The sequence below is a fragment of the Hippoglossus hippoglossus genome, chromosome 4 (assembly GCF_009819705.1).
Source record: "Hippoglossus hippoglossus isolate fHipHip1 chromosome 4, fHipHip1.pri, whole genome shotgun sequence".
Classification (NCBI taxonomy): domain Eukaryota; kingdom Metazoa; phylum Chordata; class Actinopteri; order Pleuronectiformes; family Pleuronectidae; genus Hippoglossus; species Hippoglossus hippoglossus.
Window position 1 is genome coordinate 151,747 of NC_047154.1, and position 27,220 is coordinate 178,966.

Below are 27,220 nucleotides of genomic sequence, written 5' to 3' on the forward strand. Positions count from 1 at the left end.
TGTATTGAAGGAAATGCAGTAAATAAACCTGCAGTTCCGCCACCAGTAGAGGACACACGGCACATGTGAACTATAGACAACAGACACACAGCTGATCTGCAACCGCAGCCAGTGAGTCCAGAGTGTTCAGGGATCGACACTGAAGACTGTCGAAATGGACCAGTCGATCGCGTTTGACGGGTTGGCGACCACTGCCCTAGTGTATAGCATGAAGGAGTGCATTTCCCACTTGTTGTCAATAAAATGGGTAGTGATTGTAACGCAAGACTCTGTGGCCCATAAAGTCCACCCTCTGCGAACGGATTGCATCCTCCAACTTTCCTCTCATCTCAGCGCTGAAATGGCTTTGTCTGCCTCCAGAACCAACTTGTAAGCACGCAAAACTAACTTTTACTACATCATAATTCTGACATTCATTGGATAAGCTCGAACAAACCTTCTGTGCCTTCCCTACTATATTAAGTAAACACCACCTTAACGGAACACCTCAATGTTATTGCAATAAAGCATTGAAGTACGAGTTAACCTCACTTTCTTTAAAGGATGGCACTAATGCCTGGGCCACACAGGCTGCATGAGCGGCGCACGCCTTGCTGCTCTTCTACAGAGTCAGTCTTACTTATTTTCTGTGTGTAGCGACTTAATGCATTCATTTGCTATAACAACATTTTTATTGTATTGTTTTAGGACCAGAAGATGCATAACATCATACCATAGTGTCCTGACATTAAGTTGAGTACAAAGGCTTCTTTTAACTGAGGAAATACAATAGTCATACAATAAACCCAAGCAGGAGGTCTGCATGCTCCTTGTATGAACAACAGATGCCCCCGATAGCAGATTAGCAACCCAGCCATCACGCCCTGCCAGTGTGCCCCAGTTGCAGGGCAATATGCCTACTCACATCTGTGCACAGGGAGTGGTGTGGAGATGCATACTCACAGGGGTGGACGTAGGCTGAGTTTTATCCAACTGCAAAGCCCGTATGTGGAGATATATTAGCTCAACCTAATGGATTATAGTTTCGAGTTCCACCTCGGTCAGGTGCGGGGCCCGCTTGAGATCTTCTGTGTCCACCCTAGCCTGTAACAGTAGGATCCTCCACAGCTGAAAGCGCCTCAGGCCAAGCCCATGAATCCAGCCCTTGGGAGGAGACCCAGTGATGCAGCCAAAGATCCCCACCTGAAGATAATGCATCAACTCATACAAGAACACGATCATACACAAACACACCGGAACCAACTTGGTCAGGGCCGTAACACCTGCCAATTCTTCCATCCTCTCACACAATTTATCACTTTTCTAATATACTTTAAATGTTGTCACAGATTCTGTTTCCGCTGCTTTTGTGGTTCATTCAAGTTTTTTTAAAATGTATTAGAGATTTAATGATATCAAAACTTGGATACTGGCCAACTGTACTTTAATACTCCCTGAGCATCGCAGCAAATTTCTTACTACTGATCTTTTGTATTATAGTGTTTTGACTTAAGAGTTTATTTTTTTCTTTTCTGTAGACTATCCTGATGGCAGTAACTCCAGTGAATACCTGGTTCAGCCAACTACATATCTTCCCGAGAACTTCACCTATGCCCAGAACCTTCCCTGCCCTGAGCGATTGCCTTCTATGAGTGAGTAGACTGGTACCCAGCACCAGAAAAGTGTTTCAGGAGGTCAATGAATTCATTCATTCAAGTTTTTTATTTAAAATGACCGTTACTGCTCTCTCTGCTTTGCTGCCTCATTGTTTAGTTTGGAAAAAATAAAAAGCTTTTAGAAAACAGGTGCTCTTATCTCCTTTTTGGTGACATTACTTGTTCCAATCATAATAATATTAATAATACCAGCTCTCCATCCACCAGATAATATGGTTGGCCAGTGGAAATTTGAAGTGCTGCAATCTTTTAACAATACCACCTATTAATGCTTGATAAATAATAATACTTTATGTGGTTTATATTATCTTATTGATACATTTATAGAGGCAGGTAAAGCCACAGACTCCTTCAAACATGACTGTCTTGTGTTTTCCTGTAGTGATTGGTTTTGTATTTGTTTTTTGTTTATTGATGCTCATGTATCTGTGGAACCTTGCACCAAAAACTCTTCACAGAGGGCCTAATGGAAGTGAACATGACAGAGATCCCTATGGAGGATTTAGAACTAAAGTTCTCCAAGTTTTTTGACATTGAATCCGGAGGCCGTTGGAAACCAAAGGACTGCAGACCTCACTGGAAGGTTGGTTTATAGATTTTACATGTACAGATAACACTGTTTTTAATTTAAGGCTTACCAGAATGCTTCATAGCTTTGGCCATTGCCATTGTAAGAATGTCCAAATCTGTTTTTAATTGCTGTTTTTTTTGTTTTATTATGATTATTATACATGCATTACCACAGAAATACCAAAAATATATTAATGAAGAAATCCAACATATTTCATTATTAAGTTACAGCAACACTTGCAAGATGTGAAAAAGTCAAGCACCTGTAATAACGGTATAATTGTATACAGCCCACTTTGAAACCAGCTGGCGAGAGTGGGTGGTTCACGCCTCCGAATGTTGGTGGTTTGATCCCTGGCTCCTCCATTCCATGTCAAATTGTTGTTAGACAAGATACTGAATCCCTAATTGTACCTAATGGAACTATCAGTATCTGAGTATATACATGAATCTGTGTGCAAGTGGGTGAGTTGTAAGTACACTCCATTTACATTATACAAAATGCATTTATATTATAAGTATATATTGATTCGTACTTACATATTTGTGTTGTAGGTAGCAATCCTAATTCCATTTAGAAACCGCCATGAACATCTCCCCATCCTCTTCCACCACCTCATCCCAATGCTGCAGAGACAGAGGCTGCAGTTTGCCTTCTACGTCATTGAACAGGTGCAGTGTATTGATGTCTGTGTGTACTACAGTGTATTGTGAGGCATTTTTTTGTTTAACTTAGGGCTGCTGCACACTAGAGGATAATCAGGCCAATTTTAGACCCGATTCGTCCCTACCGACAATCGCAGGGCAAATCGTCTAGTGTGCACTAGGCATAAAAGTCTGATATTCAGCTGAATGAAAACGTTTTAAGCTCATGCTGTATACATTATTTATAAACTAAAAAATGCATTTGATGCACTGAAGGCAGTTGCTGATATTGAACAAGGTTTCACAGTATTTACTTTCATTATAAATAGCAAATATAAATGGTATATTATGTTATATGTTTTCACATATGTATGTGTTTAGAGTGGGAGCCAACCCTTTAATAGAGCCATGCTCTTTAACGTGGGATTCCTAGAGGCCATGAAGGACGTGGACTGGGACTGCTTTATCTTTCACGATGTTGACCACATCCCTGTGAACGATCGAAACTACTACGGCTGTGGTCAGATGCCACGCCACTTTGCTGCCAAGCTGGACAAATACATGTACATGTGAGTGCATTATATATATATAGATTACTTCACACATCAGTGGGATCCTAACCTCCACTCTGGGATATTATTTGGAAATCGTAGTTTGAAAGTGAATAGTTTTTCTTTATTTTTTGGAAGTGATCTCCACTGAGCTCTGTTCACCTGATGGCACATTCACGTTCACTGCAGACATTTTACGCACGCACACACACACACACATACAAACACACACACTATCAAAACTAAAGTCGGACTTGATGATACACGCACAGTGTTAGAAGATATTATTCAAAATGATTAATGACGCAACTCCGCTGATTAATGGTATATGAACACAATAGAAGGGACAGTTATGTCGCACGAGCACAAATAACGCAGTTGATTTTAATGTTAATGATGAAGTGGATCAATAATCTGGCTTCAGTTCACCACCTCACGTCTGCATCGCCATTTTCCCTTCGCCAAAAGTGTCACAGTTAACGTACAAGTGCGCACATTCTCCCATGAAGTTTGTTTTTCTAGATCATAACGTTTGCGTGAAAAGTGACCTACCCATCTTTCAGACCCCCTTGTGTGCATAAGCAACGGTTATAAATGAGGTTATAAGTGATGACTGATGACTGAGGCCCAAGGTCAGTCAGGGTGATCTGCCTCCTGCTGTGAGACTCGAAGCAATAGCTTACTCGCTCTGGACTGTTACTTACTGCTGCTTATTGTAATGGACTGATTCAACCTGTTTATAATAATTCTTTCCCAGATGTAAAAATTGTTCCAGTCTTCAAATATGGAGAGTTCATCTCGCTCTAACAGAGGCTCAGAGGCCTGAGTGGAGAGCACTATACATACCACCGTTAACTAAGCGGGCTGGGGATTTACACTGAGGGTTCTTCATGGTGTTGTGGTTGTTAATGCTTTTGTTTCTTTGATCAGTCCCAATGTTCAAGATGCTTGTACTTTCCTTACCCAGAGAGACTATTTTTTTTTTTTTTTCATTCGACAAATGTGGAAGACTTTAAGTACGTAGTGCCTCAAAGGAGTGTTGTGTTCTCTGGAGAATGATGAGTTGGTTTCTGGTCATATTGTTAAATATAGCTTCATTCAATTTATTTTATGTACAAGTTTTGTTTGTTTTTGAGCAAATAAAAGTGGTTTGACAATATCAAAAATCTAATCTCTCTCTCTCAGAGGGGCAGTAAATTAGTGACAGAGCCGGAAAAAACTTAAATATAAAAATATATTTTTTAGAAACCAAACATATAAGCAGATTTCTTGATCACTATAACTGAATTATTTAAACAGCTTTTGTATAGGAACTATTCTTTCCCAAGCTTTTTAATCCTTGTAAACAGTTGATCCCTATATCCGTGATCACTATAAGCTGTTTCCATTGGTTATCATAAAAAAAAAAAGATTGCTGTGGATATTTTGACATGTGGTATTTACCTCATGTTTATTGTTGTTTCCAGTCTTCCATACAGCGAATTCTTTGGCGGTGTGAGTGGACTCACTGTGGACCAGTTCCGCAAGATTAATGGCTTTCCCAATGCCTTCTGGGGCTGGGGAGGAGAAGATGATGACTTGTGGAACAGGTTAGTGTCCAAAAGGGGATGTATAGTGGATACCTTCACTTAGTTACACAGTTGATTGTATTTTTGTTTGAGAAGCCATTGAGGAGGAAGAGAATTTCACCACAAAAACAGTTGATGGCAACCGCAGCTTTATTTCTGCACTTGTTGGTACCTGTCATACTTATGTAATTTGCTCCTTATGTCCGCTGCAGGCTCCAGACTACACTGTCTGCTACAAGTATAACACACCCCAATCCAATCAGGTTCTGCTGCATTGACATGTCTTCAAATTTCCAGCTTTAGTCTGACAATGTTGTTGGAGTTTAATAATGAGGTGATAATGATGAAGTCAGTGGAGAAGAAACACAACACAATGTTTGCTACAGTATACAGGCAGCCCTTTGATTTATGTAGGAGCCCAAAGGGTTCAAGTTTTTTCAACACCGCATTTTCTAGTTTTTCTGATTGCAATAAAACAGCATACCACTACACAGGCTGACACAAGTTTTAATTATTTTCATACAATTAGACCTACATTAGTCTCTTTTAAAGCAACAGTAGAGAAAGGGTGCAGGAGGGTACCCTCTGCTGGAAAGTCTGGCAAGTAATTTGAGAGGGCCTGAGACTTATATATAGTCCAGACCACAAGGATTTCAGTAATTAGTCATTTATTGCTCTTGAGGGTTCAAGGATAAGAATAACATATAATATACACGTATGTATATATTAAATTAGTGTTACATAGAGGGGGGCCTGGTTTTCAAAACACTATGGAGTAGGGCAGGGCAACTAATTGAATTTCAATTACGATTATGGCTTACAACGATTATGAAAACAAAGTTATCGACATAAACCAAATTATTATCCCACGTTTTGTTTTGCTATGAGGGTCTCCTTTTGTCTTGCCTTATGATGCTCTGGCCACACTGCCTGCGTGAGCGGCGCGTCGCTGCGCCACGGTTGTGCTGTGTGTTTGTTGCGGTTGTCTGTTGTTCACACTGGAAGTGTTTTTGCTGCGTGTCTGCAGCAGCGCTGCAATCTGATGTTTCTGTTATAACTACTGTATTTCCTTGAATAAAAGTCAGGCTATGTATTCAACTAAATACCAGGAGACTATAGTGTCCTGCCGCTGCAAAATATTGCCACCGCGGCTTAAGGATTGTAGCAGGCACACATAATATGCCCAGTATCCTTGTACCGTGCTGTATACCCCTGCCGCATTTCCTCCCTCCTCAATTCCCCTGCACTTTAGTGCACACTAATCAGAAGTTATTAGTACCTGAACAGTACTCGAAGTTTACTTTGTGTTTGTTTGATTCACTCTCGAGTTTATAAGACATGTACAAAAAGTCCAACAGTTCACCCTGAGATGTAATGTGACGTGCACAGCCAGGACATCACAATTAAATTAACAATAATGATCCAGAGTTATGATCCGACATCATCGATAAATAACAAAATGCATGTGCTTGTCAGTTTGTGTGAAGTGCGACAGAGACCAGCAGACACACACACACACCTGCAGACAGGTGAGAAGTTCTTCCCTGATCCCTCAGGCAGTAAAGTATAGTATCTGTTGTAGTATCTGTTATGTATTTTTCTTTAAACATGCGTGATGTTTCCATATTCAGTGAGTTATCATAATAAATAATCATGATGACAATATTTACCAAAACTAGAAAATTCCTCCCGTGTGCCCAGTGCTTTCTGCCGGGTCCAGAGACTCAGTTTGAGAGAGAGAGAGAGAGGACTCGGTATGTTTCTTTTTAAAAGCAGTAAATAAATTAGCAATATACAACTCTTACCCAGAGTTGGTTTTCAACCCAAAACTACTTTATCACTGTACATGAGATCTACCAACTGTACGAAACACACATTGTTGATTAATAGCTGTGAAAGTTGTAGTTTTAAAGAGTCCACCTCTGACCTCCCTCCTGCTCTGCTCACTGATTAATGGCACCTGTGTCTCTCCCACTGGGAAGAGACAGAAGTAAAATGCAAAATAAAACTTCTGCCCTCACTTGGTATTGAAACCACCACCACTTAGTTACTGTTCAAGAGTCTACCCACTCTATAAACTCTGGTAAAGGTCTCTAACTATCTGGGGTCTTTATATTTATAAAATTCTGCCTCCTTTCAGGTTTCCTGGTAACATCCTGTAACTATCTGGGGGCTTTTATTTTGAAAATCCAAATAAAATCTATTAGAGAGAGAGAGATAACAAACTCAGTATGTTTCTATTTCGCAGCAGTAATAAAAAGCAAAAATAACTCCTGCCCTCACATGGTCTTGAACCCACAACCAGTTAGTCACAGTTCAAGCATATCTACCAACTGACCTAAACTAACTGTTGATGAACAGCTATGAAAGTTCTAATTTTAAAAAGTTAAACTGTCCCCCTCTAACCCCATTCCTGCTCTGTGTGTGTGTGTGTGTGTGTGTGTGTGTGTGTGTGTGTGTGTGTGTGTGTGTGTGTGTGTGTGTGTGTGTGTGTGTGTGTGTGTGTGTGTGTGTGTGTGTGTGTGTGTGTGTGTGTGTGTGTGTGTGTGTGTAAACAATTTGACCATTGGAGCAAGTTAGAAAAGTGTGACTTTGGGTCTCCTTCCAGAAATTTCCTCTCCAAGTTAACATTAGACCAAATGGAGAAGGGCTTGGAAACTTTAAAGTTAAAAAAATAGTTACAGCCAAAAGTTTCGGTCTGATTGATTTCACACTGACATTTCTCAGTTTTCCTCCATTTTGAGCTAAAAATCATGTATGATAACCTCCATTTGTGGCTTTGAGAGCAGTTTAAGCACAAAACAAGTAGATGAAATTCCGTCCTTCTCCACTGTCACTCTTTTGGGTGAGAGACCTTAAGTCCCATTCATCAGATTTTTGAGAATAATTTCACACATGTAGGTGAAACAACGGGGGGCTCCTTTATTGAAATATTCTCGGGGGCACCCTTCAGTCATTTGGCCACACCCATGCTAAACAGCCATATTAGAAATGAAGTTGGGCCAATCTTGATAAATTTGCCAAGTTTAATGAGTTTTCCAGTACCTAGCCATTAAAAAAAATCCTTACGGAAAGCCAGGCGCCTCCTTTCCGCCCCCCTGTTACTCAATTGTGCCGTTCACATAGGCTGCGATGCGCCGCGCAGCGCCAAGGGCCCTGCACCGATGGTTTCGGCGTCGAGTCTATTTTTTCCGCTTGCCGCGAGCGTATCGCGCCAGGAAACACACTGAAAAATGATTTTAAACAATATAAATTACATATTTTATATGACATAAATTATCAAATATGCATTCCCATACTTTGTATTCCCCTTCTGTTGTCCTGGAGTTTTAATTTTCCCAATTTTCCCAATCACATAATTAAATGTCCCCCTCTGCCCATCCACTACAGTCATATAGATAGAAAGAGAGAGACAGAGAGAGAGAGAGAGGGGGTGGGGGTGGCTATAGGGTTGCGTAGTCACTTGTGACTACCTCATTTACCCCCGACACCCGACATTGCACGGAGCAAACAGCGGAGAAATTCTTGAAGATGGATGACATAAAGTTGATAATTGAAGTGGAGAAGTACAGGGAGTTGTATGATCCTCAGAACATGTTGTATAAAGACAACACCAAAAAAGATAAGTGTTGGGACGCCGTTGCAGTTAATGTTGGAGCCACAAGTAAGTATATGCTGTTTTACTACTGGGTCAACGGGTCTCCTAAGTGCAGTGCGTTAGGGATCGCAGGATGACCGGCGCGGAGAAATGGCCGTCCTGTGTGAACTGCCAGGCGGCTGCGCTTCCGCGTCCTGTGTGAACCCGGCGTTAGAGTAATTAGGGGACGCTTTTTTATTGAGATGGGCTGTTTTCCTTTAAACCCGTGTCCTACGGGGAATTTGCTTAATTTGAAAGCCTAACATTTTGTGTTAACAAGCATCCTCCTTTTTTATTTCTTTTAGTCTACCGGCCTCCCAAACCCAATTGCAATTTTCTCTCTGAATACTCAGTTCAGCTCTCTCTACTTCTGCCTAATTATGACCGGATCTGCATTATTGGTGATTTTAATATTGTTGTGCAAGTGATACTCTGGCAGGGGAATTTCTTTACCCCTTAGAATCACTTATTTTTGTTTTACACCCCACTGGGCCAACCCATGACAAGGACCATACTCTCGATCTTGTTATATCATTTGACCTGAAGATCTTCTTAATACCTGTGTATCTGATCTCTTTTGTGTTATGTTTAATTTATATTCTCCTTCACCGCCCGAAATTAAACTGGCCCCCATTAGCTCTCACATTATTAATTCAACAACAGCTGGCACATTTTCATATGCATTCTTATCCCTCTCTTCGGCCCTGCCCCACATACAGTACCTGACACTGAACATCTGGTGAACTCCTTTAATAATCTCTGCCTGGCAGCATTGGATTCAGTTGCCCCAATCAGAACCAGTGTCAAATCTGCACTGTGGTTTAGTGACATCACCCTCTTTCTAAAGAGGGAGGTGCGTAAAGTGGAGCTCAAATGGAAAGCCAGCAAACTTAATGTTTATTAAGAACACATGAAGGACTTCATTAAAAAATATAATGCTGCAGTGAAAGAAGCACAGGCAAACTACTTTTCCACCTTCATCTATCAGAATTTCCAAAACTCTAAAGTTTTCAAAACACTTGACCGAATTGTGGGATCCATGACTGACAGCACCCCCATAGCCTGCCTGCCTGCCCTTGAGCCCTCTAGACCAGTTTACATGCCATTCCTCAGCTCGTTTTTACCGGTGACTCTTCCTGAACTCTGACTGATATGGTAATCGCGTGAAGCCCCTTGGACGTGGTTCCCACCAGACAACTGAAAGAGACTTTGCCTACTCTTAGTCCTTTCATTCTAGCAATTATAAATAGCTCCTTGACATCTGGCGTCTACCCTGCTAATTTCAAAGCTCTAGTTGAACTACTCCTCAAAAAACCCAACCTAGACCTCTCCACTCTCAATAATAACAGCCCTCTTTCAAAACTATCAGTCTTATCCAAGATCCTTGAAATAGCTGTGTTCAAACAATTGGTACCTGACAGACAATAATTAATTTGAAACATTCCAATCTGGTTTTCAGTCCCTCCACATTACAGAAACTGCTCTTTTGAAAATCTGCAATGACCTTCTTTTGCTTGAAGATGCTGGTAAATTATCCATCCTCGTTCTTTTGGATATCAGTGCTGCTTTCAATACTGTAGACCACCCCATACTAATTTTTTTCTCAGAAATATTTTTATTAGGTTTTCACATTAAACACAAATACCCCATATCCCCTCCCAACTTCAAACCCAAGTGACATGCCTGAGGGAATATCGCATTCTTGGAATGGTATAATAAGTTGCTGGACGTCTGGTTCAGTGTCATTATAAACAGATATATACATTAGAGAGAGAAGAACAAACTAGAAAAAACATTGAATTAGAGAATAATTCGTTCATACAAAGTATAATACTAGCAGAGGTCAACTGAGGGACAGATAATAAACAAAACAAAACCCAAAACAAACAGACTTTAAAGTAAGAAAAATAAATAATTAATAACAATAGTAACAGCAGTAATACTTTTATAATAATACCAAAGAAACATGACAAGGGAGTGCATTGTTAGCTTGACTTAAGGTTCTGAAAGTATTTCAGGAAAGGTCCCCAAACCCATTAGAACTTATTATTGGAGCTATAAACTGAGAAGTGGATCTTTTCAAGTTGAAGACATGCCGTGATATCCCTCCACCTAAGAAGTATTGCCCGCCTGGCCAGCAGGGAGGGAAAGGACAATGTGCGAGCCTTGGTTGGAGTCAGACGTGTGTCGACCTCTCCGGTGGTGCCGAAAAGTGAGACCAGAAGGTTAGGGTCCACATTGAGCTCAAGGATTAGGGCCAGAGTTTGAAAAATGTCCCTCCAATATTTTCCTTGACTAGGACAAGTCCAGAACATGTGTATAAGGGAGGCCTCACCTGTTTTACATCATTCACAGTAGGGGTTCACATCAGGGTAGAAACAAGACAATTTGGCTTCGGACATGTTCGTAAAATGATGGTGGAAGTTAACCTTGTTTAAATTAATCTGACAGAACTTAATTTAGTTAAAGGGAAATCAGGGAAGAAAATAAGTTAAAGAATTCTACAGACAATCCATCGGGGTCCCGGGGATTTTCCAGATTCCAATGAAGAGATAGCTGCAGCTATTTTGTGTGATATAGGTTCATCTAGTCTAGTTTTGTTGTCAGAAGAGAGAGTGGGAATGTTCAGATGGTTTAAGAAATCCTCCATCAAATTGTTATCATTGTGGAATTCAGAGGAGTAAAGTCTGGAATAGAAATTCCTGAATGTGTTATTAATTTCGATGTGGTTCCATCCTCCCTGGCAATTTTTGTGATGAACTGTTTTGCCCTAAATCCTCTCAGCTGATAAACCAACAGTTTACCAGATTTTTCACCATGGACTTAAAATAGACCCTTGATCCTCAGAAGCTGGCATTCAATTGGGTTTGTAGAAAGGAGGTCAAATTCGGTATGTAATTCCACCCGCTTTTTGTATAACTCTGGGTCTTTAGCATGAGCATATTGCTGGTCTATTTACTTAATTTGCTTAGTCAAATCGAGACGCTTATTATTGGCCTTCATTTTCAAATTCACGGAGTACAAAATAATCTGTCCCCTAAGAAAGGCTTTCAAAGTATCCCAAACAATCAAACTGGAGGTTTCACGAGAAGTGCTTGTGAGAAAAAAAGATTTTATCTGATCTCCTCCGAGACAATAACAAATCAACCATTTATATCCGATATCACACTGTGATGTTCAAAGGGAACATTTTGGTTTATGAGGATTGATAATCCCTAACCTTGGCCTGAAAGGTGGAGTGAAAGTGCTGCCCCGCCCAGCACGACATGAGACGTGAGTTGTCCGAGGGCACAAATATGAGTTTCTTGTTAAAAGGCAATTGAAATTTTGAATTGCTCGATGTGTGATAGCACTTTCCTTCTCTCCTAATGGGGTGGTTAAAACCCTTGACGTTCCAGCTGAAAAAATCTAGGAGGCTAACCCTTCTCCTTAACTGAAAATGTAGATTGGTTAACAGAAGCAACAACAAAACTCCCGGCATAAGTCGTAGCATGGAAACATAAGGCAAGTATTAAATCGGGAGAGAACCAAGGCTTGTAAAGACCCCAAGAACGGCACAACCCTGAGAACACCCACCCCCCAACCTAACATCGCAACAAGACAGCTGCCAAAAAACACAGCAGCAAACTCTTTAAACTACCAATTGTATACCAAAAATAAATCTTCCTATCTCTCTACACATCATCTTCAGCTCCGTTGTTGTCATATGAAAAAAAAATGTCAGCCTTGCTGGGAACATGGTGAGGGAAAACTGTGCCATTTCACTTTTCTGTGAGTCTGAAAGAGAATATACAATACAGTTGTACACTTACAGAATACAGTTAAACTTAACACCACGCCCGTCTCTCGGACGGTGAATTGTCGGCTGTGATAAAAAAAACTAAAACAAAGGAATACTCACGTGACCGCCGCCCGTATCACAGTAAACTATTAACCGCGGCAGCAAGGCGAACCCCACTGTGTGAACACATTGTGGCAGGGCCAGGGAGATTAAGATGTGTATGTTCCGTAGGAGAGGCCGACGATATACACAATTTACCATAGATTTAAACCCCCTCCAGGCAAAGCAAGGGTTGCAATTCTCAAGTTTATCCGCTACCTTGTCTTTAAACCGTATTTGGGATAGTTTTATTTCCCTTGATGGAAGGCTAGTTTTTTCTGGGTACAATGTAATTGTTTTTCTAGGAATAATAATTAGCTCACAGAAAGTAATGTAACTTGATACAATGAAAATCAGTTCATCTAAGTCAGTACTAGGGATGTCACTATATGAAATTTTGGTGCCATGATTATTGTCAAAGGAAATATCACGGTTTTACGGTTTTCATGATTATCGATGCTATAAAAGGAAAATAACCCACGACAAGCACTATGTAGCGAGTAATATAGCTAATGAACTAAAATATGTATTATTATCATCAACTATATCCTGTTAGTTTTTATAGTGTAACGTTTGGCTATTTAAAAATAATTTATGCAAGCTATTTTATTTAGTTGCCTTATTGTGGAAGGTTGGTCAGGGTATTTGTGTTTCCTGTCATCATAAGCAGAGTATCTGAATGGGACATTTATTGTGAAGAGTCATAGTGAGATATCGTAGTTTTTACAATTCTTACGGTTATGAAACCGCAATTATCATAAAATCTGTTCATCCCGACATCCCGAGTAAGTACAAGCGTTTTTAAAAGCATCCCAGTTTGGGTTGTAAAAACATCCATTCAGTTCATTAATAGCTATCTCTGTCCACACAGTAATCTCCTTGCGCTCAACTTTCCTTCTTTTGAGGGCCGGTTGATAGACTGGGGCTAAAAAGTCGCAGTTGTGCTCAGAAGAGCCTAGTAACACCATTGCATAAGATTTATAGGCTGCATTTGTGGTGCCATACCTGACAATAACTCCTCAATTAATTTGTCATTGCTGCTCCCTTCATCTCTATCGGATATTTTTTTATGTATAAATACTTTAAACATTGACACACCTTTCGATTATGTTACAAAGTGTTTCTTGTAATCAATGTTGAAAGTACAATTATTTTGTTGATGTGTTCAGTTATACGTGGGGAGATGTGGCTCTCTCTGAGGTTTCTATGTTTTTCCCCCTGTTAATAGGCTATTTTTTGTGGGGGTAGTGTTTCCTTACTCTTGTTGGGGGTTAAGGACAGAGGATGTCGCACCTTGTTAAGCCCTATGAGACAAATTGTGATTTGTGAATATGGGCTATATTAATAAAAACTTGATTGAAGTCCAGCATTCTGCCGTGTCTTGTTGGACAGTTAACATACTGGTAAAAGTGACCAAGGGCCTTCTTAAGACTACAAGTTTTAAAATCACCAAGAATAATATGCTGAGCATCAGGGAAAATGCTTTGCAAATGGTGCACAAGTTTAAAGGGAAAAAATTATTTAGTAATTTTCTACTCGCCCCTATGCCGATGGAGGGGTAGGTGAAGTGTTTGAGTCCACAAAACAATTTTGGAGTTTCAAGGGGAAACAGCGTTGCAGCAAAATCCAATACAATTGAAGTAACTAGGGACCCCTTGTTCAAGCTTAAAAATACAACAGAAAAAATACATAAAATGCCTCCATACTGCTCCTGTGGTGTCATCTAAGTGTCCATAAGCCCCAACATTCAAATTTGTCTCAAAATGGCGTCATTTACACCATAATTTTTGCCTAAATGTCCACTACAGGAAGTAGCAATGCTACCGGAACTAGTGATGCTACCGCGCAACCCGCGCATACCCCCTTGGCGAGAGATCGTGTGCAGCGTGTGCAGCGTGTGCAGTGTGTGTGTGCAAACGCGGCTCCAGAGGAGGATATCAGAGGACATTTATGCAAAAAACATGGTGTAAAAGATGGCGTTTTGAGTCAAATTTGATTGTCGGGGCTTGTGGACACTTGGATGACACCACATGCATATAGGCCGCTTTAGTCACATTATGAGTTGCCCTGATGATATCACGCAAGTTGGATCAGCCTGTAATTAAAACATTTTACTTTGATTTTTGGTGTGGTTTTGAATCTAGCCCTCAATTGGTAGATGATTTTGGTTTTCATTGACCATTGTGACGTCATTTTGATCTCAACAAATTAAACAATGTACATCATTAAATATTTTTAACTGGAATAATTCATTCATCAAGTTCTAATGTGATTTTAGTGTTCCCTTCATTTTTTTGTGTATTTTGTCAGGTTTAAAGCAGTTTGCTGGTTGGCCTTTGGAAATGTGGGTTATAGCTTTCTCTCTGAAACTGCAAATAGAATTACCGCACTGGGGTTGTATGCCTCCACCAACCAGTGCAGTTTCCTTGTGTATATTTCTACTTTTTGGCCTCCGACCACAAAAATCGAATCAGTTCCTCTATTAGTCCAGATGAATTTTTATTCACTTTAAATACTTTGTGAGGCCATCTTGACCTTTGACATTTGGCTACCAAAATCAAATGAGTCAATCCTTGAGTCTGGGAGAATGTGACAGACAGACAGACAACCCAAAAACATAATGCCTCTGGCCATTGGCTGTCGCCAGTGTGGACGCAAAATGACCTGCAGTATTTGAGGCCTGTCAACTAAAGCGTTTGTATATAAGAAGAACATTGTACATAAATACAATTGTGCAAAAAAGTTATTTTCTGGTTATTTGATTTTTATCGCAATATATATCTTTATCGGCTGATATGAAAAAGTTATCGTGATAAGATTTTTTTGCATATCACCCAGCCCTACATTGTAGACAAATTGTTAAAGATAAAATTATTCAATGAATGTTGTTGCCATGACGAAGATCAGCACCTGCGACATTCATGATTGGCTGTCACACCTGTGATTGCAAAGTGCTGTTTGCCTGTTTATTCAAATTTTATAAATATTCACTGTGTAGCGTTTCACCAAATTTGACGCTGCTCCTCCTTAGGCCCTGAGGAATACACATGCCAAATGTCAATAGTCAATAAGATGAATGGTTCAGGCTTCCGGTTCCGCCACTGAGAGGATGACAGCTTAATTTTCGAGCTCCCCGACGGTTTTGTTAAATAACCCCAAAAATCGGTAGTTTTATCAATCCCAGTGCAATTTTTCTTTGATAATGGAGAAAGGGGTTACTACTAGAAGTAGGACGACCACAAATGTGATGGAATATGATCCTGAAGTGAGACAAGACAGCCGAAGCAGCTCCCCGGGCCCGTCCTCACGTGACGAGGAAAACTCCGAAGCTAGCCTGTGAAGCATTCTCAACGAAGTCCGGGACTTCAGAAGAGATAACAGGGTACAACTCACTGACATCAAACACGAATTAAAGAGAGCAAACGACAGACTGGACGAGGCAGAGGGGAGAATTGAAGAAACTGAGACCGTGCTTCAAGCAACATCAACGCTAATCAAGCGGCTAATGCAGCGTCAAGCTAACCTGGAAGCGAGGCTGATAGACCAGGAGGGGCGGGCACGCAGGGATAACTTAAGGATTTACGGTATACCCGAAGACAGAGAGGGCACCGACATGGCTGGTTTTCTGGATAACCTGCTGAAAGACGCGCTCGACCTGGCCCGTGACAGGGACCTCAGGATAGAACGGGCTCACCGAGCTCTGGCTCCAAAGCCGAGCGGCCCGCAGCCAAAACCCAGATCGATAGTGGTCAAGTTCGGGAGCTACCGGATGAAGGAAGTGTTTTTCAACAATGATCGCTTCTACGTTGATCATGACTCCCCTCCCGAGGTGCTTAAGAAACGCAGTGAATACGCCGAAGCCAAGAAAGTCCTGAAAGAAAAACGAATAAAGTTCCAGACACCGTATCCCGCAAGGATGCGGGTCTTCTACGAGAATGGCACCCGGCTATTCCAGGATGCTGCAGAAGCATCGAGGGACATGGCCTCACGAGGGTTTCCAGTCACGGTGGTGAAGTCCTCTGCTGCTCCGGACCAAGAGGAGACCCGGCTCCTATCTGAATGGCAGGTGGCGGGGAGACGGCGTGACCGGAGTGGAGAGCAGGAACCCGGCACAGCAGACGGCTCCACACAATCCAAAAACACCCAGCGCTCTCAATACAAGGATAAACTACAAGAATTCAGAAGGCGATCCCCTTCGACAAGAGACTGATGATTCTTCATAGAAATTCAGATAAGTAGTAACTGACTCGAGCGTTACTCATTCTGGTTACTTGCCCGGAAGACTGCCATGGCGTTTAAAACAGGCAATTACTCCTACAGTTTTATTTTCTGTCAAATTAAAGGAGTCGGGACTTGTTAATTGGCTTGTTATCCATGGTTTGATTTAGTTCAACTTTGTTTAGATCTGCGCTACCATGAAGCCACACTTTAGGGACCCACCACTGACACGAAGTGGGTCTTTCCCTTATGGGGACTTTGACTTTAAAAGGTCCATTAAGGCTCATTTGAATCGAGCCTCTACACTGGAAACAACTGTCATAAACCGTTTCGGTGATGTTCCGTTAAAAAACGTTTCCCCTTTCTGTTTGTATTGTGTTTGTTCCTTGGGAGAGATATTTTTAGTGTACAACTTTTGTGGCATCAGGGATATCAGTAGAGGTATTTTTGTGCTAATCGAAGCTGGAAACTATGAATGAGAACGTTCTAAAAGTTATCTCATTTAATGTGAAAGGGATTTTAAACCCAGCAAAGAGAAGTCAAATACTATCAAAAATGAAAAGGGAAAAGGCACATGTTGTGTTCTTACAAGAGACACACCTCAGCCCATCAGAACATGAAAAATTTAAGAGAATGGGGTTTTCAAGGGTATATTACTCATCCTATAAATCAGGCCATAGGAGAGGGGTAGCAATTTTAATATCCCCAAAAGTATCATTTGAACATCTGTCAAAGGTAACAGACAAAGAAGGGAGATATATAATAGTCTCTGGAAAAATAGATGGCGTTTCATTGACATTATGCAGAGTTGGGCATACTATATCTATGAAGAGACTTTTACCCATCTGGCCGTGATTACACTTTCTACTCATGCCCCCATGATACGTACTCAAGGATAGACTATTTTTTTGTGTTGAAGAGAGATCGCCATAGAATGTATAGCTGTGATATTGGAAGTATAAATGTATCTGATCATGCACCTCTGTCCTGCACTGTACTTATAAGCCACAAAGTTGGAAAAACACTGTTGAGGTTAAATACAAGTACTCTAAACAACCCACAATTTAAGATCCAAATGAGAAAGGAAATAAAAACGTATCTTGAAGAAAATGATAACAGGGAGATTGATTCAGCTATAGTATGGTATGCCTTAAAAGCAGTCATCAGGGGGAGAATTATATCTTACTGTGCCCATGAAAAGAAAGAAAAACAATAAAGACTAATAAACCTTAATAAAGAATTCAAAGATCTTGAGACACAGCATAAGAGAGAACAAAAAACTAATGTGCTGATAAAAATAAAGAAAGTAAGAAACAAAATAAATATATTACACTCACAGGAAATTGAAAAAAAATGATATTTACAAAACAGAAATATTATGAGTCAGGCCCAAAATCAGCAAAACTTCTGGCAAGAAAACTGCAAAAACAGCAAGCGGACAGAACTATATACAAAATAAGGGACCCGGTTTCTAAATCTATACACTATAAACAAGATGAAATACAAAGAGCGTTTAAAAAGTACTATAAATCTCTGTATACGCAACCACATCTAGAGAGCGAGCAACAAATTGGCAAATCCCTCAATTCACTCAATCTGCCTGTTCTATCAGAAGAACAAAATCAGATATTGACAGCAGCGGTAACTGAGAAAGAATTGAACAGCGCTATCTCTAAGCTTAAAGCTAATAAATCACCCGGTCCGGATGGCCTTCCTTCAGAGTGGTATAAGACATTTCGATTTGAGTTAGTGCCAAGCCTTCCTGCAACACAACCTTAAAGGGGACATAGCATGCCCATTTTACCACAAGTTGATATGGTTCCTTGGGGTCTTAATGAAATGTCTGTAACATACATTGGTCAAAATACCACAAGGATCATATAAAACAGCACCCTTTTTACCCTGTATAAAACAAACCTCCACAGAGTGACCTGTTTTGAGTGCCTGTTCCTTTAAATGCTAATGAGCCAGCTCCCCACTCCCCCCTCTCCCCCCATGATTTTAAACGATATAAATTACATATTTTATATGATATAAATTATCAAATATGCATCCCATACTTTGTATTCCCCTTGTTGTCCTGGAGTTTTAATTTTCCCAATCACATAATTAAATGTCCCCCTCTGCCCATCCACTACAAGCACACAAGCAGACAGACAGAGAGAGAAAGAGAGGGGTGGGGGGGGGGGGGGGGCTATGAAGACCATCATTTACCCCCGAACCCCGACATTCAACGGGTACAACAACAAGCGGAGAAAGCAGAATCGCGGGCTGACCTTATATATACAGTCTATGGAGCTGACCAGCGGAGAAATGCTCGTCCCGTGTGAACAGCCAGGCGGCTGCGTGCTGGAGAACGGCGCTGCGCTGCCTCGCAGCTGCGCTTCCGCGTCCGGTGTACCCCGGCGTAACTACTGTACCCCGGCGTACAGTAGAGCTGAACACTGCGGAAGTCTTCCACACAGCTGGCTGTGTGGAAGACCGCTGCGTGGCAGCGCAGCGCCGTTCTCCAGCACGCAGCCGCCTGGCTGTTCACACGGGACGAGCATTTCTCCGCGCTGGTCAGCCCCATAGACTGTATATATAAGGTCAGCCCGCGATTCTGCTTTCTCCGCTTGTTGTTGTACCCGTTGAATGTCGGGGTTCGGGGGTTACAGTAGCGCTGAACACTGCGGAAGTCCTCCACAGCCAGCAGGGCTGTGTGGCGCTGACACAAATTCCAGCTCACGCACGGGAGAGCGAGCGGTCGCTCCCGAGCAGCTGCTGCAGCCTCCCAGTCCCAACGATCCAGACAAATGCCACATGTGAGTGAATCGCGGGCTGACCAGCGGAGAAATGCTCGTCCCGTGTGAACAGCCCGGCTGCGTGCTTGGGAACGGCGCTGCGCTGCCTCCGGTGTAAACCCGGAAGTAACGAGTGTGGGCCAAGACCATGTAGGGAGACTTCCAGTTCCTTGTTACGACACAATACCCAGGAAGCGCAATCGAGTCGCTCAAGCATGACGTTTCTGACTTAGAGGAACTATAACAAAACGCGCGAGTGTTTTTTCCCCAGAGTTTTTGGGTTGGTAGACATGCCAGATACCCACATTAACCTGTAGAAGCACTAACAAAGTGGAATTTGCATGCTATGTCCCCTTTAACAGACGCCAAAATGCCTCCATCTTGGAGCGAGGCAGTGATCTCCGTTATCCACAAAGAAGGAAAGGACAAACTGGAATGTGGATCTTATAGACCAATCTCGGTGTTGAATGTTGACTACAAATTATACACAACCATACTTGCTAAAAGACTGGAAAACATCCTTCCTCAACTTGTACATAATGACCAAACTGGATTTATCTCACAAAGACAAACCCACGATAACATCAGGCGATCGTTGGACATATTAAATCATATCCAACAGAACAATCTTGAAGCCTACCTACTCAGTTTGGATGCTGAGAAGGCCTTTCTTATATAAAGTCCTTGAAAGATTTGGCATGCAAAACAGTTTTATCAAGGGCATTCGTACGCTCTATGCTAAACCATCGGCCTGGATAAAAATAAACGGGTATCTCTCAGATACCATTCTATTGGAGTGCGGATCAAGACAGGGATGCCCAATTTCCCCATTACTTTTCGCACTTTATATAGAACCTCTCGCACAGTGGATAAGACAGACGGAAAGTATTAAAGGCATCTGCATAAATGGAGAAGACCACAAGGTAGCATTGTACGTCGATGATATCCTGATCTATTTAAGTACCCCCTCAAACTCTTTTTCAGAATTAATGAACCTGCTAGAAACATTTGGTAGATATGCAGGATATAAACTAAATCTGCAAAAAACACAAATTTTGACTTTTAACTCTACGCCTCCAAAAAATATTAGAGACAAATTTCATTTTAACTGGGACCAGAGTTCATTGAAATATTTAGGAATACACTTACCGAAAAATATCTCAACACTGGCAGTGATAAATTATGCCCCCCTCCTAGCAAAAATTAAAGATGACATACACAGATGGAACTCTATTTCTTTCCTCAGTCTCAGCCATAGAATTGACTCTGTAAAAATGAACATTCTCCCACGATATCTCTTCCTATTTCAAGCACTTCCAGCGGAAATTCCCTCAATACAATTTTTCCGAACTGAATAAAATGATTTCAAGATTTATCTGGCAAGGGAAAAAACCCAGGGTTAAATTTACAACTCCCAAAGGAGCAAGGAGGAATGGGTCTACCGAATTTTAAGGATTATTTCTACACTGCCCAGACTAAACCCTTAATTAACATATGTACCCCAAATTTTTGTTCCAGATGGAAAGACATTGAACTCTCCATCATGGAGGATCCCCCAATTCATGCAGTATTGGCACATAAAAATTTGGGAAAACTCATAGACAATGTGCAAAATCCATGGATCAAATTCCAATTAAAAATCTGGAATACAATTAAAGGAGAATATAAGATGGCTCATAAACTACAAATACTTCAGTGGTGTGCTTATGATCCTGGGTTCAAGCCAAATGAAATTGACTATAGATTTAAATTTTGGATTCGAAAAGGTATAACAACATTCTATTCCCTTACAGAAAAGGGGCAATTAAAGGACTTTGAACACCTGAGGAAAATATATTGTCTTGAAAAATCTGATTTTTATAGGTACCTCCAGATACGCAGTTATTTTGAGCATAACATTAGAAACAGAACAGACCTTGCTGACCCAATATTGAGAATATTTCTTGGTGCCCACCATAATGATTCAAATAAAGGAGTTATCTCTAGATTCTACAAAGGCCTCATGACAAAAAAATCCCACACTGCTGAATATGTTAGAGAAAAATGGGAAAGAGAAGGTGGCCTCTCAATATCAAATGAGGACTGGTTGGATGTATGAATTTGGGTGGAAGTGTGTTATTCGTTTCTTTATTACACCGAAGCAGAAAGCACGTTTTGCTGGAGGGGAGCCCACATGTTGGAGGCAATGTGGGTCTCGGGAAGCAAATCACTGGCATATATTCTGGGATTGTCTAGTGATAAAACCTTTCTGGAGTTTCATAAAGCATTAAAAAGCATTCTTAATACTGACCTGCCCCTGCAATTTACAACATTATTTTTAGGAAATGTTGATTTCCAAACAAGGCACCCAGATAAATATATGATTGTCATACTAATAACCGCTTGTAAAAAAGCGCTCACAAGGCGCTGGCTGCTTCCTGGGCCCCCCATGATACAGGAGTGGATAGATATAGTAAATTACATTTATGTTATGGAAAGGATTACTTTTTCCCTTCGTCTTCGGAAAACTGTGTTCATTCAATTATGGAACAAATGGGTGAGATATGTAAAACCCTTAAGGCCAGATTTTGTGGAGGTATTGAATGATTGACCCTGTAATGTTGCCTTAATTTAGCAAGCCTCATCGACCTCTATCCCATTCTCTCTCAAGTCACCCCCTAGCATGTTGTTGTTGTTTTTTGGGTTGTTTTTATTCATTTATTTGTTTTTTCTCGTTTGATCTGTGCTTATTGTCTACATGTACACACTATACCTCTCCCAACATGTACAAAGTTACCCAATTTTGAAAAAGGTTGACAGCAGAAGAAAGAAAATTGTGCTTGGGCTGATGTATGTTTTTGAAAACAACTGTCAAAAAATAAAGAATATAAAAAAAAAAAAAAGATGAATGGTTCATGATATATTCAATCCATGCCACCTACATACGTACAGAGATTTCTGGAATTAGTAGATAGAAGATTGTCTTTGCTTCCTCCTCCTCTAATTAACCTTGTTTTACACCTTGTATTTACTAATGATATATTGTAATGTGTCCTTGGGTGTTACGAAAGGTGCAATGAAATAAAATGTATTATTATTATAGATGTCTATACTATATATCTATACAAGCAAGCCTCGCTGTGACCCTCAAAAGCACTTACACAATCATGATCAAGTTTGACCATATTCAGTAGTGCCACCTGTCGTTTTTCATAATGTTCCATACAATGTGGTAGAACCCATACTGCAGACAAGTTTATCTAGCATCCATTAACCTGCCAGAGAGACACTATCTTCTAGTTAGGACTCCAAGATCACCGGGGCTGAGACATCCAACATGTAGAAGTGGACAAAACTGAAAGGCGAGGAACAACTCACTGCCGCACAAATGTCCTGAGTAGGAACTCCCCTGAATGAGGCCCAGATTGTGGCCAGACCACGAGTCGAGTATGCATGCATACCCTTATTCAAGTAAGTAAAAGCAATAGCCTCAACCACCCAGCAAGCGTGTAAGCATCCCCATACACTCCATATAAGTGTGCATGCCACGAACTAGAAACTAGAAAACATGAATGCTGTTCTCCAGGTGAGTCAGCAAAAGCAATTGTCAGTAGGATAATATGAACCAACCACTTTAGCCACAATGGCTGGGTTTTGTTTCAATGTCAGGAAACATTGCCAGGGCCAGCCCTGGCAATGTTAGAGCCCTAGGCGAGATTTCAGATTGGCACAAAAAGTATAAAACTGAACGCGCCTTGACTTCTTTTTTGGCAAAGTCATCAATGAGATAAAGTGAGACTTTCTGTGACACATCTTGGTTTATACTTATCACTGATAGTCCACTGAGATGCTCTTGGGCCGTGGTAGACCTCAAGTATCTCTTGGTTCGGGGTAAATGATTGTGGTCTTCACAGGTGACTGACCTACGCAAGCCTATAGCGCCCCCCCCCCCCCCCCCCCCCCAAGACCCCTCTCTTGTGTGCTTGTGTGTTTCGGTCTGTTTAGACACAACTGACAAATGTGTGGAATAAGTACATAATTAAAGATGGGGAAATTTCATCATCTGGGGGCAAAAATCAGGGAAATTGAAACTCCAGGAGAACAGCAGGGAACTCGAAAGTATGGAATGCATAGTTGATAATTTATATCATAAATAATATATCACTTGTATCGTTTAAAATCAATTTTCAGTGTGTTTTCTGGCCTGATCTCTCGTGGCGATCGAAAAAAATAGAACAGACGCCGAAACCATCGCTGCAGATCCCGAGCCGGCCGCAGCGCTTCCCGGCGCTTCGCTCCCGGTGTGAACAGCCCAATTGATTGACATGGGCGCGGAAAGGAGGCAGACAGCTTTTCATGGCGCTTCGCAGCGCTTCTGCATCTGGTGTTTCACAGGGGTTAGAGGATGGTGTGACGTTACTGCATTGGTTAATATTGCATGTATCACATCATGATAAATCGGCCTCTTGTGGCACCCTATCGGCACTTTTCGCCCTAGACAACTGCCTATGTCGCCTATGCCAGGGACCGCCCCTGTCATCAGCTGACATTCCCCAAGAGAAACTGATTGCACAAAGGGTGCACCAAGAGTTTATGGATATCGCCAACCCATTAAGCCAGAGCCCGCAATAAAGATATCTACAGAGATGGCGTTTCAAGTTAGCATCCTCCATTAGTTCAAAGGGGAAGACTTCAGCCCTTCCAGAACCACAGCTAAATCCTATAGAGGCACCCGTGCTCTGGAGGCGGGGAGAAGTCTGCACATTCCCTTCGTAAAACAGCTCACCAGCGGCATATAACGACACACACTATTTATGGCACATTTATCAGCCAATAATGATTGGCCTAATGAGATAAGTTCTTTTGAAGGAAACAGCAAGGCTTGCTGAGCATTATATAATGAAAAATAACTGAATAGTTCTACATTTAGGAACAATGTTAGTGGCATAGCGGGTCATGACTGGGACCAGAGCTCAAATTAAAAAATACCACCCAGTGCATCAAATTACATATGTTTTTAGATGTGTGTGTTTAAGTAAATGTTCAACCATTTTAATAGTTTAATTAATCCAACCTGTGATAACAAACAAACAAATGAACTGTACAAATAAACAAGGCACAAAGCCTCATTTCAACTGAGGCATATGGCACAACTGGTTTAAGGTAGGCTGTATTTTTATGTTAGTTTAATGTTGTGAATAGTAACGCAGCCTGCTCTCTATCCAGGGTTCACTATTCTGGTTTCAATGTCACACGTCCAGATGGAGAGATTGGCAAGTACAAGTCTATTCCTCATCACCACAGGGGAGAGGTGCAGTTCCTTGGCAGGTAAGAATCTGCAATAAGGTCTCCATTCTAAAGAATAAAGTCTTTACTTTCACATGAGCTATATCTTTTACATAATGAATTTAATAAAAAAAAAACTTTTTCCCAAAAAGTATGATACTTTCACAAAAGCACATATTTCTCAATGATGTTTATGTTACCGACACCAGACCTATGGGAAATCTGGACTGGCATCAAGGGTTACACAGGCTAGGGAACACTAGTTTCTATAAACTATAACAGTTTCTGTGGATCAACATAGATAGGACCAGAGTTAGCGTCTTCCTTATGCCAGAGCTTGTTTATTTCTTGAGCATCTAATCATCTCTGAAAAGTTTTTTTATTGTTACCACTGACACTTCAACACTTCATACACAAATGCACAACCATACAGACAATATGTTGTATGTGTAGAGTCTTCAACCCATGTGCATTACGCATGTAGAGGGTCACCACCATGGAGTGGTTACTAGAACATACGATGCATGGCGATATGGATTCCATACTCGCAGGATTATCATTCAAACTTTCACTAATTTTCAACTACAACAATTTTTTCTTTTATGATACAACATTTCTATGAAATATGATCCTGATAGGCTTTATCAATCAATCAAATTTTATTTGTATAGCCCATATTCACAAATCACAATTTGTCTCATAGGGCTTGAACAGATTAATTAATTTACTCATTGTACTTTTTACACAATGAAAACCTGAAATCATCAAATAAGCCAAAGACCAAAACAAACACAGAAGAATACAATTTCCCTAAAGATGCATTGAAGGCTAGCTGAATTACACATTTGTACTTAAAGACAAATACTTTATTCAACCACACATTTAATAATAATTCTACCTGTGAGAGATTTCCAAATTAGATACAAAGTTAGTCAAAGTAAAATGTGCTTAATCAATTCCAATTCCCAAGGTCTCAGTTTTATTTGATTCAATATCTATTTAGTTAAGGATATATTATTGAACAGCACCAATTTTCCTTGGATATGTGTAACTGTGCAAGGAAACCTCTAACTTGGTGCATTATGAAAATATTATGGTAGGCCTGCCTCGATAACAAACCCTGCTGGACGATATATTGTCCCAGAAACCAGTGCGATACATAACATTATTATCATAACTTTTAAACACTTTTAAACCACAGATATAATCATAACATTTTAGCATAATCATGCAAGTTCACCTTTAAAAGAACAATGAACTTAATTTTAAAGAAGTTTCAATCTGACATTTGAATTTGAAAACCACTCGCAACTAAAACAAAAGATAAAATGGACTCTCTAGCCCTGCTAACAAAAGATTATCTTGAATACATATTAAACATTTGGCACAGGATATATGTTAACAGCTCAGTAAACATTGATAGGATGTATTAGGTTAGTATTTCGGCTTTTCCTATGTGTTTGTTTTTGTATTTATGAATTGCCTTGCAGGCTGGATCAAACAGTCTTGCTGGACGTTCCCCATCCCTGCTCTAATTGAATCTATAAAATCCAAACACTCATATTGTACAATTACAAAATTATTTGGACAATTATCAACTGACCCGGAGCTTTAGACCTTCAAAACCTTGGGATAAAAACACTAGTAATTACATCAAATAGGAACACTAAAATTAAAACAAAAGACAAGCTCAAACATAAAGTCAAACTGGGAATAAAATATTTGAATTGAATAAAAATTGTTATATATGATTAATCACAAGAAGGTAACAGTCCTGTCAATAGTTTATAATGTCTTAATTATCTAGGAATTAAACTAACAGAACACACACTTGTTAGGATTCACTGTCTGATTACTGTAAATCAGACTTGTAACAGAAATAATGTAAAGCATTAGGGATTTGTCTACAGATAGAAACAAACATGGATGGCCCCACCCACAGGGGTACAGTCCTGCTATCTCCATCGTCTTCTCAGAAAGATTCATTTAATTTACCTTTACCTTGGACCTTAAGGGCTGTTCTGGTTGTTAACAGCACCTGGAACAGACCTTTTCATCTATATGAGATAGAGACAATTTTCCAGATTTGATTAGTACATAATCTTCTACATGAATGAGATGAATAAGTTCATCCAAAAGTTTTAATAGTCTGCGTAATACCTGTAAATGAATCAAGGTCTGGTTTAGTTTAGTTAGTTAGTTAGTTAGGTAGTTTTATTTACATACTCTCACATATACCGATCAGTCCAGAGCAGAGTTTTTTTATGGGGTGTCAAAGGTGGGCTTGCACTAGGTGTGCTTTGAATGAAATAAAGCACAATAGGAAATGTGGGTGGCCACTTCAAACCAGTGGTTATCATTGTTTTGGTCAGTGTTTCTTTTATTGTTTCCTGACCTGAGCTATTTATAGCTAACGGCATCCTCTCAAAGGGATAGTTCATCCAAAAA

At 40.5% G+C, this 27,220-nt stretch overlaps 1 protein-coding gene across 4 annotated transcripts in view; it reads left to right on the forward strand.

Moving 5' to 3' along the window:
* The window catches only part of b4galt6 (UDP-Gal:betaGlcNAc beta 1,4- galactosyltransferase, polypeptide 6), a 54,131-nt gene that overhangs the window by 21,006 nt on the left and 5,905 nt on the right, over positions 1 to 27,220 (forward strand). For all 4 annotated transcript variants that reach the window (XM_034584067.1, XM_034584069.1, XM_034584070.1 and 1 more), the window contains 6 exons: positions 1,518 to 1,631; positions 2,114 to 2,238; positions 2,781 to 2,897; positions 3,252 to 3,439; positions 4,888 to 5,010; positions 24,713 to 24,814. In XM_034584067.1, coding sequence (XP_034439958.1) covers positions 1,518 to 1,631; positions 2,114 to 2,238; positions 2,781 to 2,897; positions 3,252 to 3,439; positions 4,888 to 5,010; positions 24,713 to 24,814 — 769 coding nt within the window. The remainder of the gene's footprint in view (positions 1 to 1,517; positions 1,632 to 2,113; positions 2,239 to 2,780; positions 2,898 to 3,251; positions 3,440 to 4,887; positions 5,011 to 24,712; positions 24,815 to 27,220) is intronic.